Source organism: Mercenaria mercenaria, chromosome 1 (assembly GCF_021730395.1).
Source record: "Mercenaria mercenaria strain notata chromosome 1, MADL_Memer_1, whole genome shotgun sequence".
Lineage (NCBI taxonomy): Eukaryota > Metazoa > Mollusca > Bivalvia > Venerida > Veneridae > Mercenaria > Mercenaria mercenaria.
Window position 1 is genome coordinate 74,263,261 of NC_069361.1, and position 15,321 is coordinate 74,278,581.

At 33.5% G+C, this 15,321-nt stretch overlaps 1 protein-coding gene across 3 annotated transcripts in view; it reads left to right on the forward strand.

Moving 5' to 3' along the window:
• Positions 1-5,614, forward strand: part of LOC123533918 (uncharacterized) — a 93,770-nt gene extending 88,156 nt beyond the window's left edge. For all 3 annotated transcript variants that reach the window (XM_053550920.1, XM_053550930.1, XM_053550929.1), the window contains one exon: positions 821-5,614. In XM_053550920.1, coding sequence (XP_053406895.1) covers positions 821-831 — 11 coding nt within the window. In that variant the 3' untranslated portion in view covers positions 832-5,614. The remainder of the gene's footprint in view (positions 1-820) is intronic.
• Positions 5,615-15,321: the final 9,707 nt, after the last annotated feature.

Consider the following 15,321-nt stretch of genomic DNA (forward strand, 5'->3'; position numbering starts at 1 on the left):
TGATATTTGAAACATGCAGCTCATATGACCCAGGTGAGCGATCTAGGGTCATCATGACCCTCTTATTAGCCAATGTTTTTTTTTTCTCCATGATGATACATTAGTTTACACAAAATTTGATTATATTAAGATGTAAATTGTATATCTAACAATAAAATATTACAAAAAGTATAATTGGAATATGTTGTATATGTTGTAATATTCATCATTTCAGTTAATCATTTAGAAAGGGTTTCGTATGCTTGCCTTATTTACATTAATTTATGGTTAGCTTATAAGAAAGGGCGTGTATTCTCTTTCACTCAGATTTTTTTCATTAGGTTTAGAGTCTTGGCTAATCGCGGATTTTGAATTTATTAAAAGACAAAAGAAAGTTCAGTATAGGCTCTTTTACAAAATGTTGAAAGAAGTGTAAACTTACAATATACTCTATTGGATTTATTTAGCTGTGGAGACTTTTGATATAGACTATAATTAGGGAAATCCTAAAATCAGTGAAAAACTGTCAGTATGGTCATTATGCTTAGATAAATAGCATGATGCTAAAAATTACCAAGAAAGACTCGCATAACTAATGTCTGAAAATAGTTGTCCTAAATTCATTATAAATTGAAGTCTATAAAAAAAATTTCATAAGAAACGGTTATATGATCCCATACATAACAATGATTAAACCTATCACAGAAATTAAATTGCTTCTCCCAGGGAGAAGACAAAAAACTCGTCATGTGTGTCTTTACCGTAACAGCGGGCTACTTGTAAGATAAAGGTATGATTCTTAGATGGATTAAAATCATGTTTTGCTTAATATAAATTGCAGAAAACATTTAAACTGATGTCAGCTACTACAAACAACCATTTCCTGCAAGTTAAAACGAGGATGAGTCTAAAAGTCGTTTGTGGAAAGGTTACAGGTCGGAAATAAAGAAAGTACTTGTGTGAGTTGATTAAATGGAAATGATTGTAATTATTCTCAAGTGAAAATGATCTGTGATATTCTTTTCATTTTTGTTTCTTTCATTTCTATTTGTTTATACTGCGCTGCTTAGTTATGGCTGTTTCCAGCAATCACTAACATATCGTAGGCCCAGCGAAATTTGAATTTCGAGACTTGATTTCGATTTCAGGTCGTTTCCTAGATTGAACCCAAATCTTCTTTTACATGTTGTTTTATTTTATAACAATTGATCTTTCATTCAAGGTCCGAATGATATCTCTGTACATATTTGGGTTTTGGTGAAAGTTGTTTTTACCAGTTTTTTGGGCGTTACTGCCTGTCTCTTGATATAAGATTATTATGAATAACCAAAATTATTTAAAAAAAAAAAAAAAAAAACCATGGCGGCCCCCTCTTGACAAACAAAACATCCAATGGAAAACTGCGGTGGTCATGTACTGCCTACACTCTACTTTTTATTATTAAACTATAATATAATGGTAATTAAAATGCATTTAATTAGATAAAAATCAATACTTATTTATAGTTTATTATTTAGGTCCATTTGTATTTATACTAGTCTGCTATTGTATAAATTTTAATTTGGCTTAAGCTCGGTTTTATACTATTTAACACGCTAAGTAGGTCAAATCGGAAAAATCATACGTTTGAAATTCCTTTTGATAGAAATGGATGTATTTATACGTGTTACCATATATTTCATAAACATGCAGTTTTTTCTATTACATAATATTATTCTTTTCTTATTATTGTGGCATTCACCACTGTTTTATACGTCAGTCCAGATTTCACAACGATCGAATAACTTGTAATATGTTTATGTTAATTTGCTCAAAACATTTTACTGGTTAGTAGTGTAAGGATTTTTTGTCTGCAAGATATCTAAAGACTGTTTAGTTAAATAGTTTGACCAAGTTTAAAAAGTACAATCATTGTATATTACCATAAACAAATGTATCAAAAAGTTTCTGCTGAATGACAGTTATTTTATGCCAAGATATGCTTTATTCGTTCATAACAATTGAGGGGTGGTCTTATGATAAATACATTTTATATACTAGTCATAAACACATCATTTTATATGTAAGAAACATGTGTATTAAATTAACATGGAACGAAATTTATGGTAAAAATTTACGTCGTCACGCTTTCTTTTTGTGGCTATTAGAATAAGTTCTGTGTGTGTATATAGCAATAATTTTTGTTGATTTAAAGATGTTGTATGTGTTAATCTAATCTTTACAAATATGAAAATGATACCACTGTAATTTTATGACCTTTTATTTACATAAAGAGATATTTAAAAAAAGTATCTTTAATTGAATATTAATATATTTACGTAATTTGAAATTTGAAACCGATTGATTTATTCCGGTAAGCTGTAGGTAAAAGTTTTTAACGATGAAATAATGTAATAAATCCAATGTATATGGCTTTTAGATGAAGTATATACACACTGTGATAAGGTGTTGCGAATTTCGTCAGTATTTCAGAAACGGCATTTGAACCAGGCAAAGAGCCTTCTTAAGTCGTTTACATTTGTTTTCATATTCATGTGGCATATCAGAAATTGTAAATATTGTTTGATGATTGATGTTTGAATTTTGTGACAAAATGCTATGTGTGAATTAAACATTTTCCTCATTTTATTATATACTAAAGTGCTATGTGTGAATTAAACATTTTGCCTAATTTTATTATATTCCATCTTAATGATATATATCAAAGTATACGGTCTACAAAAGGCCGTTTTGGCCCATATATATTTTTTTTATAAAATGTACAATGTTCATAGTGCTGTCACACATAGCTAGACCTAAACCAGGTTACAAAGTCTTACCTCATTTTGACGAAAACTCTTATTGACACGTCACGGCTGAGATATTTTAGCATTGTTGCAATGCATAATTGGTATTAACATTGTGTTTCCAATACATGTGCTCATTAGATAAATCCTCAATATCTATGTTTAAAAAATGGATGTGTTATGTATGATTGCCACCCTGTGAGTTACTCTAGATAATAGGAGAGATCGTGTTTGTATACAAATCCGTTGTACATTCTATTTTTAGAACTGATCAGATAAAGATCGGGTGGGCAGACGCCGAGCGTCTATGTTTTTTTGTTAACAGTTATGTTTTTCTAACGGCTTAAACTTTCTTAAAACACAAATGATATCAGTAATTTTTTGATCAACGGAAAGGATATAAAACGAGCAATTTATTGATAACTTTTAATTATTATTTCGAAATAAAATGGATTAATTATGAACGCTTAACTTACAGTGTTTTTTCTAAAAGTTTGGAGCATCGCTACGCCGCTATTAAAATCGTGTGTCACTTAAAACGATTATTCATTTTCAAAATATATTTTAATAAGAAAATATGAAAATCGTATGCATTTCAAAACTTTTTGAATTTTAAAAATCCATAAATAAACGAAAAGGTTATTAAAAATTAAAAATTCCGATCCCATACACAAACGATGTAAAAGTATTTTGTTTTGCCCACCACCAGATAAACAGGTGTTGATACGTGACGTCAGGGCGATCTCTCCTATTAGTTACAAATGACTGAAACAATGGGAATTCTTACGTGATTTGGATAGACAAAACGACAGTAAGTTAACATTATATTCTTTTATTGCTTTAATTTATGAGTTGTAAGTTACAATATAGAAGAGCCATTTTTAGAAAATCAAACTAGAAGGTGGAAATAACAGCAAACTTTTGATCAGGTCATGAGTCATCATACACCTGACAAAATTTGTCATTACTTTTCACGATCTGTCAAAATTCTTTAATCTCTCAATTCTGCATATGCATTGTTTTTGTAAGTATCTTGGTGGGACATTGTAGTGGGTAACTTTTTTACATTCTAAATCAATATTTGTCTTTGAAATTGCTTTGTTGAGCTTTCTGAAGTCACGTAAGAATTTCTTTTGTTTTAATTTATTGTCTGTAATAAAGATACCAAACCTCGATATTGAGATATAAGAAGTGTTCCTTTCTGGTGGGGAAAGGAAACTATTTGGTTGGGAAAGAACTGAATATTCATTGGGTTTTTTTTGACATTCACCAGAAATTCAAAACGCAATACCACCTTAAAACTGACAAGGGATGACGAGAAAATCTCATATAGATTTATTTAAAGCGATAAAATAGCAATCCATCAGATATGATACAATTACTTTCTGGAAATATTTTAAGCATTAACTTTATTTTATCGAGAACAACCCGCATCAAGTAAACGTACCGGGTGATATATGAAAGTATACCGGGTCAGCAAATTACAAATATGTTAACTAAGACTGATAAAAACCTTTGTACTTTTAGCTCACCTGAGCCAAAGGCTCATGGTGAGCTTTTGTGACCGCTCAGTGTCCGTCGTCCGTCGTGTGACGTGTGTCGTGTGTCCGTCAACATTTTCTAAAAAAATCTTCTTCTTGAAAACCACTGGGCAGAATTAAACTAAACTTCACAGAAATGATTCTTGGGTGGCCCCTTTTCAAAATTGTTCAAAGAATTGAATTCCATGCAGAACTCTGGTTGCCATGGCAACCGAAAGGAAAAACTTAAAAAAAATTCTTGTCCAAAACCACAGGGCCTAGGGCTTTGATATCTGGTGTGTAGCATCATCTAGTGGTCTTCTACCAAAATTGTTCAAATTATCCCCTAGGGTCAGATATGGCCCTGCCCCGGGGGTCACATGGTTTATATAGACTTATATAGGGAAAACTTTGAAAATCGTGTACAAAACCACACGGCCTAGGGCTTTGATATTTGGTATGAAGGATCATCTAGTGGTCCTTTACAAAGTTTTTTTTCAAATTATCCCCATAGGATCAAATATGGCCCCTCCCCGGGGGTACCAAGTTTTACATGTACTTATATAGGAAAAAAGTTTTAAAATCTTCTTGTCTGAAAACACAACACTTAGACCTATGATATTTGGTTTGTAGCATTGTCTTATAGTCCTCAATCAAAATTGTTCAAATTGTACCCCTGGGGTGAAAAGAGGCCAAAGTTTTATATAGACTTATATAAGAAAAAACCTTTACAAATCTTCTTGTCTGAAACCATACAACCTATGCTTTGATATTTAGTATGATGCATTGTCTAGTAGTCCTCTACCAAAATTGTTCAAATTATGCCCCTGGGGTTAAAAGAGGCCCCGCCCTGGGGTCACTTAGTTATTATGTGAGTTATGTAGGAAAAAGTACTTAAAAAATCATTTGATCCTATTTCAAAGATTGATTAATTATAATTACCTGATGACCCCAAGTAATATGATGTCACTTGACTGTGACCTTGACCTACTGGCCTACTTTCTTGTTTTTTTAAGATACAGCCTTGAAATTTTGATGACATACACAGTTTTGCACACCAATCGTAAAACTGAATTTCATTGACCATGAATGTGACCTACTGACATTCTTAATATTTTACCGTCAGTTTGACATTTGAAACATGTAGCTCATATTACTCAGGTGAGCGATCCAGGGTCAACATGACCCTCTTGTTCATTTAGGCTGTTGTCTCATTTCACTCATTTTATTTTTATTCACTTCTTGATTTTTTGAGCACGATTTATAAACCGAAAGTACTTTGCTTATACATCTTAGATTGTTAAGCAATAAATAAACTGGATTATTTAACATTGTTGACTTAGTGCAGCCAGCAGATAATATATCATTTTACTAGTTTAGTACCTTTTATTTCACAACAAAATATCAGCACAACAAGTGTCTCTATAATACATAGTAAAATCCAAAATGCTGATATTAAGGTCATCAAGTACAAGCCCTCTTCTAATTTTTCTTCCAAAATGCCAAAAATATACCCGTAATGAAATTCAAACAAACGAATGGCTCGCACGCATACCTCTATGGCTATCTCAAGTGAAAAACTATTTTTTCCATAACATGTCCACCATTACCACTCATAAATCGATAATGCTGTTGAAAACAATTCAGGGAGATAATTATGTATCAATTTTTCGGTTGATTTAGTGAAGTCAGTTTTATTTGGAGGAGGTAGTCCTAAGAATATATTTATTTGTTTGTTGTTCCAGAGACTTTTTAAAGAATACAATTATGATTTTGTTGATTTTTCTACATGTCTTTTCTGTAAAAGCCTGTGCAATTTTGAATACAATCGGAATTCATTATTTCGGAGTGATTTTTAAAATTAAAGAGATAACGGAAACGGGAGATGTCCAACAATACTTCATGCATGTAGAGATTACGTTCGTATTTGTTTGTATGTTATAAAATAAGGTAATAAATCCTACCTTCGACAATTTAAGGTAAAATTGTTTGAAACCATGTTGAACTCACCTTTGTATAGTGAAACAACGGAATCGCACGTCGTGAAAATGGCTCTTAACAAGGCGAACCTTTATTCTAGTATGCTTAAAGACCTGCTCCAGTCCTACCTTTGAACCTTAAGTTATCACTAAAAACATGAAAATTCTGACTGTGAACAGTCACGCCTGTCAAAATATCTCAGTTTTTAATTCCCAGTAAACTACCTGTGGTTTTGCGTGTTAAAGTGTGGCCGTTAATGGTTACTTATTGTTATCATGGGTTGCATACATACAGTAGACTTTGGATAGCCGCGGAGCAGGGCTGTAATCACTCAGTTTTTGACATCTACTATTTTTTTAAAGAAGAATGGCTCAAACTTCCAGGTTTCAGGCAGCTTGGATTGGCAAACTCTTCCGAGTTGATTAAATTAATTAAGATAACTTTTACGACATTACGGATCTCCCGTTTGACGAGTGTTGTTTCGAAACCCGATAAATAGTGATATATCAAGAGTCGGGACCGAAATATTAGCTCGAGATAATGAAATGTTCGAGGTTAAGAGGAAAAAAGAAGGAATGAAATAGGGACATTATAAAAAAGATTGAGGTAACCAAAAATCGAAACAAGCAATGGCGAGATAAAGAGGTCAGACTGTACATATAAACATTAATTGACAAAATATCAAGTGTTGAAGTGTTCTAAGGTCTTCCTTGTTTTTCGTGCAACCTTTTTTGTCGTATTGAAATTACGATTTTGCCATTAATTTATGTGTTCACTTTTTGTGCTCATTTTTTTTTATCTAAAAGCCATAGTGATCTCAATCATAAAATATATTAGCCACCCATCTCTGGTAGAGTATAATATTTACAATCACGTTTGGTCTTATCATTCTAGTTTATTTTATCCTGCCACTTTTGCCCATCACCCTACGTGTCCGGTACATAAATCTGCAATCAGCTTTTAGCTCGACTTTTCGAAGAAAAAGTAGAGCTATTGCACTCGCCCCGGTGTAGGCGTCGGCGTCGGTGTTGGCGTCGGCGTCGCCGTTGGTTAAAGTTTTTTATAAAGTCAGATATCTCTGTTACTATCAAAGCTGTTGACTTGAAACTAAAAATAGTTATTTACTATCAAAGTCTACACCAGGAGACACAATCCTCATAACTCTGATTTGAATTTTGCCTCTTTTTAACTTAGAATTTTTGGTTGAAGTTTTTGATAAAGTCAAATATCTCTGTTACTATCAAAGCTATTGACTTGAAAGTTAAAATACTTATTTACCACCAAAGTCTACACCGGGAGAAACAATCTCCATAACTCCAATTTGAATTTTGACAGAATTATACTCCTTTTTAACTTAGAATTTTTTGTTAAAATGTTTGATAAAGTCAAATATCTCTGTTACTATTAAAGCTTTTGACTTGAAACTCAAAATAGTTATTTACTATCAAAGTCTTCACCAGGAGACACAATTCCCATAACTCTGATTAGAATTTTGACAGAATTATACCCCTTTTTAACTTAGAATTTTTGGTTGAAGTTTTTGATAAAGTCAGATATCTCTGTTACTATCAAAGCTATTGACTTGAAACTTCAAATAATTGTTTACCATCAAAGTCTACACCAGGAGAAAAAATGTCCATAACTCTGATTTGAATTTCGACAGAATTATACTCCTTTTTAACTTTTTTTGTTAAATTTTTTGATAAAGTCAAATATCTCTGTTACTATTAAAGTTTTTGACTTGAAACTCAAAATAGTTATTAACTATCAAAGTCTATACCAGGAGACACAATTCCCATAACTCTGATTTGAATTTTGACAGAGTTATGTCCCTTTTTAACTTGGAATTTCTTTTTGCTGGCAAAGCTATAATTCAGAGTCAAGCACTGAGAAAAGTCAAGCGCGCTGTCTTATGGACAGCTCTTGTGTTCCGTATAACGAGTAAATGTTTCATACTCGAAACCCATGTCAACAGTTTAATGTTATGGATTGCAAGGTATGTCGAGCGTGTGGACATTTACCCAATCGTTCTGGGGTGACAACTCGTGTACGAAAAGCCTTACCTTTGCATGATCGTAAGACTTGACTAATAGTGTCTGATCACTTGCGTTTGCTGTAACAGTATCACTGTGACTCCAGCAGGTATAAAAATGTTAAATCCATACCTCGTATATTTATTTCAATCTAAATGAGATGTGAAATCAATATGTTTGGTCCAGTTTGGCGCTATATAACCTGTACTATGTTCATATAACTTAAAACAAAAACAAAAAATAGAATCAGTCAGGGGACTTTTGATATAACTTGACACACGAAACACAACAACAGTGTATGTATGTATGTTTGTATGTATGTATGTATGTATGTATATGTTAATGATTTAATTTTAGACACAACTGCATACTGGTACTGATGATAAACCCGGACAGATGATAATGTCGACCACTTTGAAATTATTCGATTGCAATCGGTTATTTATATAATTGAACACACCATCTACTAGCAACCACTTACAAGACCAACTGGTGTAAACAAAAACAAAATTGGTAAATATTCTGTATAAATAAATGACTTACATTTATCTGTATAACAAAATATTTATCCAAAATTACTGGGAAAGAAGGTGTTTTTTCGCATGCTCACTGTCAACACATAAAGGCCTGACAATGGGTCACTTTTCATTATTTGATCATGAATGACTGTTGCAGCATTTTTGGGAAAGTTTCAATGTAATACTATAAGGAAAATTTGGTAAATGACAAAGTGGTCGGATTTATCATCAGTCAACTTTTGTACAGTCCCCATTTTACATACCCCTTTCAGGGCCTTACTTCATGGTAGTTTGCTTACTAAAAATAAATTTGAATTAAGTCAAGTTTCCAGCAAATGTTAAGCTTTATTTTGATACCAACTATTGATAACAATTTGCAGAAATGATACAGTTACAGATAAAAAATGTTTCGAACAGTTGTTACAGAATTTAATATACCTAACTTTTTTTTTACCCGCTGAACTTTTTCGGGATTAGAACGTGTTGGGCGCTCCATAATCTGATTTTGTTTACATTTCAAAACACTCTTGAGGATAGAAATTACAGTTGATCTAGCTCGAAGGTCAAAACTAAAACTTTCAGTATTGAATTCGAGCCAGCACTGAGCTTCGAGTGTGTAAAAAGATCGAAATTAAAAAGCCCAAAAAAAATGCAAATGTGGTATAAAGAGAGCCAGGACCGCATAAACTACATAAACCACTCACACGCCAACGCGCCATAATTTGGAACATAATTTTAACGGAAACATAGAGGGTAACTAAGGGATGCTGAAACATATTGTTCATATTATCACATTCACACATAATCACATGGCCAGAGTCAAAGATATGCTTTATAATTATCTTATGTATATTTATTTAGAACATTTTAACATTATAATTACATACAGGTGCGTGGTAGAGATGATACATAACATTGATATTGTTCATATTTTCATTGTCGCATGGTCAGAGTCTAAGATATATTTATGTTTTATAAATTTTGCAATAAGCATGATGCTACATTAATTAAGAATATAGTTATAATGGAAACATACAGATTTGTATAAGAAATTCTAAACATTAGGTTGATATTGTTGATATTTTCACAGTCGCTTATAATCACATGGCCAGAGTCCAAGGTATATTTATGTTTTAAACATTTTGTAACAAGTATTATTACATACACGTTTCTATTCCCCGTTAAGTTACACTGGTACCGGACACGTCAATATTTTTCCATACACTGACGCCTGAATTTCATATCGGGTGCGTGACGTAATTCAGTGTTTGTTCTTGCACTATTTTTTTCTATTTAGTCCAGTATTGTCAATGCTATTCAGGCTATTGAACAAATTTATAATATTTACGTTATATTTATACGTGTAGATGTGTATGTAATAAAAAGGTTATTATCTTTGCATCGGGAAATATGCACTCGTTCTTCAGCGGAAGAATATTGCGCTCCTAAAGTCGCGCAATATTTCCGCTGAGAACTCGTGCATATTTCCCGATACAAAGCTAATAACCTATAATGATGATACATTAATTTAGCACATAGTTATAATGGAAACATGCAGGTGTGTATAAGAAATGCTGAACATTGACGTTTATATTTACATGGTCAGAGTTCAAGATATATTTATCGAAGCTCGATATATAGTGTTACTTTGTTTCTCACTGAATAAATTTAAAACTTCAAATAAACAATCTGATTTCTGTTGTTTTTTTTTCAGAGCTCAGTTTAGCTTTTTTTATTATAGTATAGCAGGAGGAATGTTCACTGCTTCTGCACTGTGATTCCTTTTAAACGTACAAGACTTTCCTTTCTACTGTTTTAATTGCTTAAAAGGAAAATAGTTGTAACAAATCTTTATTTGATATAAAGAATTTTATACAATTATTTCATGATTTCCTTCGCTTAATAACACTCTTTCATATAAATGAGCCGTACCATGAGAAAACCAACATAGTGACTTTGCGACCAGTATAGATCCAGACCAGTCTGCGCATCCGCGCAGTCTGTTCAGGATCCATGCTATTCGCTAACAGTTTCTCCGATTCCAATAGGCTTTAAAAGCGAACAGCATGAATCCTCACCAGACTGCGCGGATGCGCAGGCTGGTATGGATTCATGCTGGTCGCAAAACCACTATGTTGGTTTTCTCATGGCTCGGCTCAAATATGAAATAGTTGCGTCGTAAGATTAGCGACATAATTACGTCTTAGTATACAACATTGCTTTAGGAGTTTAGGTAAACTTATTAGGTTCTGATGTTTATGCCTTTGTAAGCTATGTTTGAAAATGCAAACACACAGAATGTGAAACAACTGCCAAATATATGAAACACTTAATGGTACCTATGTTTGTCGTTCATATTTTTAAATTTATGCTTTAGAATTGCCTCATACATTTGTATCTTAAAGTGTTTCTTGATTTGACAGGGAATAACTTGTCAAAATTGTACTCTAAACAATAATTTCACTTTTTATGATACATCGTTTGCTCGATGGACAAATTTAGCCTTTTTGGTTGGCCATATTTTTATGGCGTCTGATTCGTTGTAGAACTCGCATTCCAAGGTAAGTTTGTGTTTACTGTAGCTATTCCATTTGGAGTAAATTGCTTTGCAAGATATTATTCTTCTTTTTGATGTAAGAAGAGGCCCACTTTTCCATTTCCTTTTGATAAACAGTGTATGCAAACCTTATCATAGTGATACTTGTGTATATAAATATTTCGTGGGTTCTTTAAAGAAAGAACAATAAAAATGTTAATGACAATCCCTGGAAGCATACTATATTTCTCATGAATTAAATTGCTTATTTCTGTCAGACATTTGACACTACCGTTCACCAGAGCGATACCACTACTGTATATCTCCAGCACTATTACGATAGAGCTACCATTTAAAAAAAAATACAGGAATATTTCTTTTAATGGCAATTTCATTATTTCTGACGTTTCAGACGTTTACATACATATGTAGCATCACATTTAGCTTATTTGCATGCAGGATAATGTTCCTATAGTGCCTTCATGTATCAAAATATTGTTGGAGTACAAAGAAATATATCAAATGAACAAAGTCTGAATTGGGAGAAAAAGCTCTTTACACCTCAACTTACATAATATTTTAACACAATTACAATCAACCTGTAGCAAAAGTGTTTTGACACGGCACTACATCATCGGACTTTCGAAATAAGCTCTATCAATTAAAATTTAAACAAAATGTGGATTTTACTTACCTGATACAATTTGAAACCGGTGATAGCTGCACTACGAAAAAGTCGGCAGCTCTTTTCTTTAATACCACTTCTTGGTAGTGGAGCTAAAGTTTGAGTAGCCGTGTAAATGAAATGTTTGATTTAGGGATGTAGGAATCCGCGGAGTGTCATCAGGTTTTGAAAAACGACATTTTATAACTTAATTGAAATGACAGGTGATATCTGATATCAAGACATCGTTTCTTAATATCAAGGAATCGCAGAATGTTTTGATACCAAGAAATCAGGCCAGTTTAACACTAGCTGTACTATTTGTAGGAGATACTTTACTATTGTATACGGAGTTGCACAGTTCTGCAATCGCTTTTATGCAGTCCCGGTGCCAAGCCTTGATACAAACTATCGATAAACCGGTTTGAGAAAAACGTGTAGCCAGACTAAGACTTGAACCTGGGACGTAGAAATGCCATTCCGATGGTGCTATACCAATTAACTTCCAGATCGTTAACACATATTTCCAAATTGTGAATGACTTAAATAAAACAAAACAAAACAAAACAAACAAAAAACGAGACAGAGACACACCTCTCTATGTCATTGATATTTATCCTTGAATTTCTGTGAGCCGTTATGAATATAAGGCTAATCAAGTAAAGGTATCTTGGTCCCATGTTGGATGCCAAATATTTCAGGGTGAGACATTCGTGCTGCTTGACAAAAAGTCGAGTTCGTGACATCGGAATACCGTTCCGATGGGTCTACTCACTTATCTACTCGGTCGGTTAAAAGTCAGGAACCTGAATTCCTATCCATCAGGCAACACAAATAAATATGAAAAAAAAAACTCTATAAAAAGAACACGGGATAAAATACAATATTATAAAACCATGTATTGTGTCAAGCAGGATTGTCATATTACAACACAATTAACATTTGATATCAGAAGACTTATACTATATTGCTTGCGTTGCATTCAGGGTGTGTTTTTATATAGAGGGGTGGGAGTTCATTTCTATATAGATTTGTGTTGGCATTTTGATAAAATTCAGGTTTCTGTCCTTAAAATGTATTTGTTAAATATTTGGAAGTTTTGATATCAGGAGGGTTTTTTCATTCGAGTACACGTACATAGCTTCGTCGCGATGCACCCTTACATGGGCATCATAAAATATTGTTAATGAAACATATTTAATTTATATTTTTTACAGCTGCAGTCATTTTAAACTAGCAATTGGGTTAAATAAGGAAACTATATGTGATTACCCGAGTCGCTTAAGAAACATAGAAAGTTTTTGTGCAGCCGCTTCTTGCTAATATATCATATTCTGCCTACACAAGAAACTGAATTTGAAACGAGTGTGACATTATTTAGGCTATATTACCCAATCTCTTACGTAATAATATTCCTATTAGAGTGTACATGCGTAGACTGATATGAAAGCTGAACAACGGATTAGCGAATAAAACCGGAAAGTTTCTCAAAACTATTATTACCAATTTTGGTCAGCTGAACTTAAACATTTGGTTTCGTTTGTCACATTGTTACTTATTTTATTATACGCCCGAAGGGACGTATTATGTTATACCCCGGAGTCCGTCCGTCTATCTGTCCGTTAGCAATTTCGTTCAAACTCTTGAACCCCTTAAAAGACTTCAAAGAAACTTGACACAAATGTTCACCACACCGAGACGACATGCAGAGTGCATGTTTTGGATGTCTCGCTTCAAGGTCACACTCAGGGTTCAAAGGTCATATCAGTTTGTTTCGTGTCCGCTCTGTAACTCTTGAACTGCTTAAAGAATTTCAAAGAAACTTGGCGCAAATGTTCACCACACTGAGACGACTTTCAGAGTGCATGTTTTGGATGACTAGCTTCAAGGTCAAGGTCAGACATAGGGGTTAAAGTTCATATATGACTTTGCTTTGTGTTTATTGCTCTGCATTGCAGTGCTCTTGTTTTTATCTGTCAGATCCCTTTTTTGTTGTTATTTTACTATAAATTGCTTGTCTTGAAACTTTTTTATTATTGGCCGGAGGGGAAACCCAAGACCACTTTTCTGTGGTACAAGATGGATGGTACATCCAGTTTTGGGTGTATTTTGACATACCTATACCTGGTAAGGATTTTTTGAAGACTTAGAATTTCTTTTAGAATTTTTCCTTTTGTTGTTCCTGTCCTTTGGGCTTCAACGGTCAAGTTCTTTAAATTTTGCTCCTATCCTCTGATGTTGCACTCCGGGTGTATATTGCCTCGCTTGGCGGATCTCTTGTTTCGTAAATCTTACATATCAGCATATAGTGTCTTTGACATGAGCACATACGATTCGTAAAGAAACAAAATGACTGTCCGTTTGCCATTCTGTATGTCTGCTGATGTTGAAGCAACTCGTAGCCTGACTCTATTGTTGTGGTAAAATGCATGTACTATGTTGTACGTCCTTGTAGCGGAGAGCAATGAAATAAAGTTATTGAATCTGTCTGGAAGTATGGTTGTCACAGCTGCACGTTTGCTCAACTTTTTAAACCGTTTCAACCCTTTTCAAATGAAACTTTTTATATATCATTAACTTGAAGTAGACATAAGCAAATTGGCCTGAAATTTTATGACTTATTATTTGTTCTGAAGTTATTTATAGGCGATGTATGAAGAACAACCTGCTTACAATCGTTACACTTCAAAGGATAGTTGTCTGTTGTAAAGAAATGACACTTTTTTCCGTGGGGTCAGCGGTTAAAGGTCAAGGTTACGGTGGCCTAGATATTGATAAGTCTTTTGGCCAAATGAAGAAACAACGCGTTGGTCTAAAGTCCCAATGAAGAGGTTACATCTCAATGAACAAAAATGGTTTGGCTGATACTCTTCACAGAATGCTTGTCTGGAGTCGGCAGATGAAACCTGTTTTAGCTCTCTTGAGCAACTCTCAGGTGAGTGTTTCTGATCGGTCGCTGTCCGGTGTCCGATCTTCATGAAATTTGATCAAAATGATTGAATTGATTAAATCTAGGTCAAGTTTAAATATGGGTCATCTGGGGTTAAAAAGTAGGTCACTAGGTCAAATCAAACAAAAACTTTGTGTATGCTAGAGAGGCTATATTTTTCAATTGGTCTTCCAGATATAGTCAGAATGATTGCCTTGATGAAATCTAGGTTGAGTTTGATAATGTGTCATCTTTGGTCAAAACCTAGGTCACTAGATCAAATCGAAGAGAAACCTTGTGTATGCGATAGAGGCTGCATTTTTCAATTGATCTTCATGACACTTGGTCAGAATGATTGCCTTGATGGAATATAAGT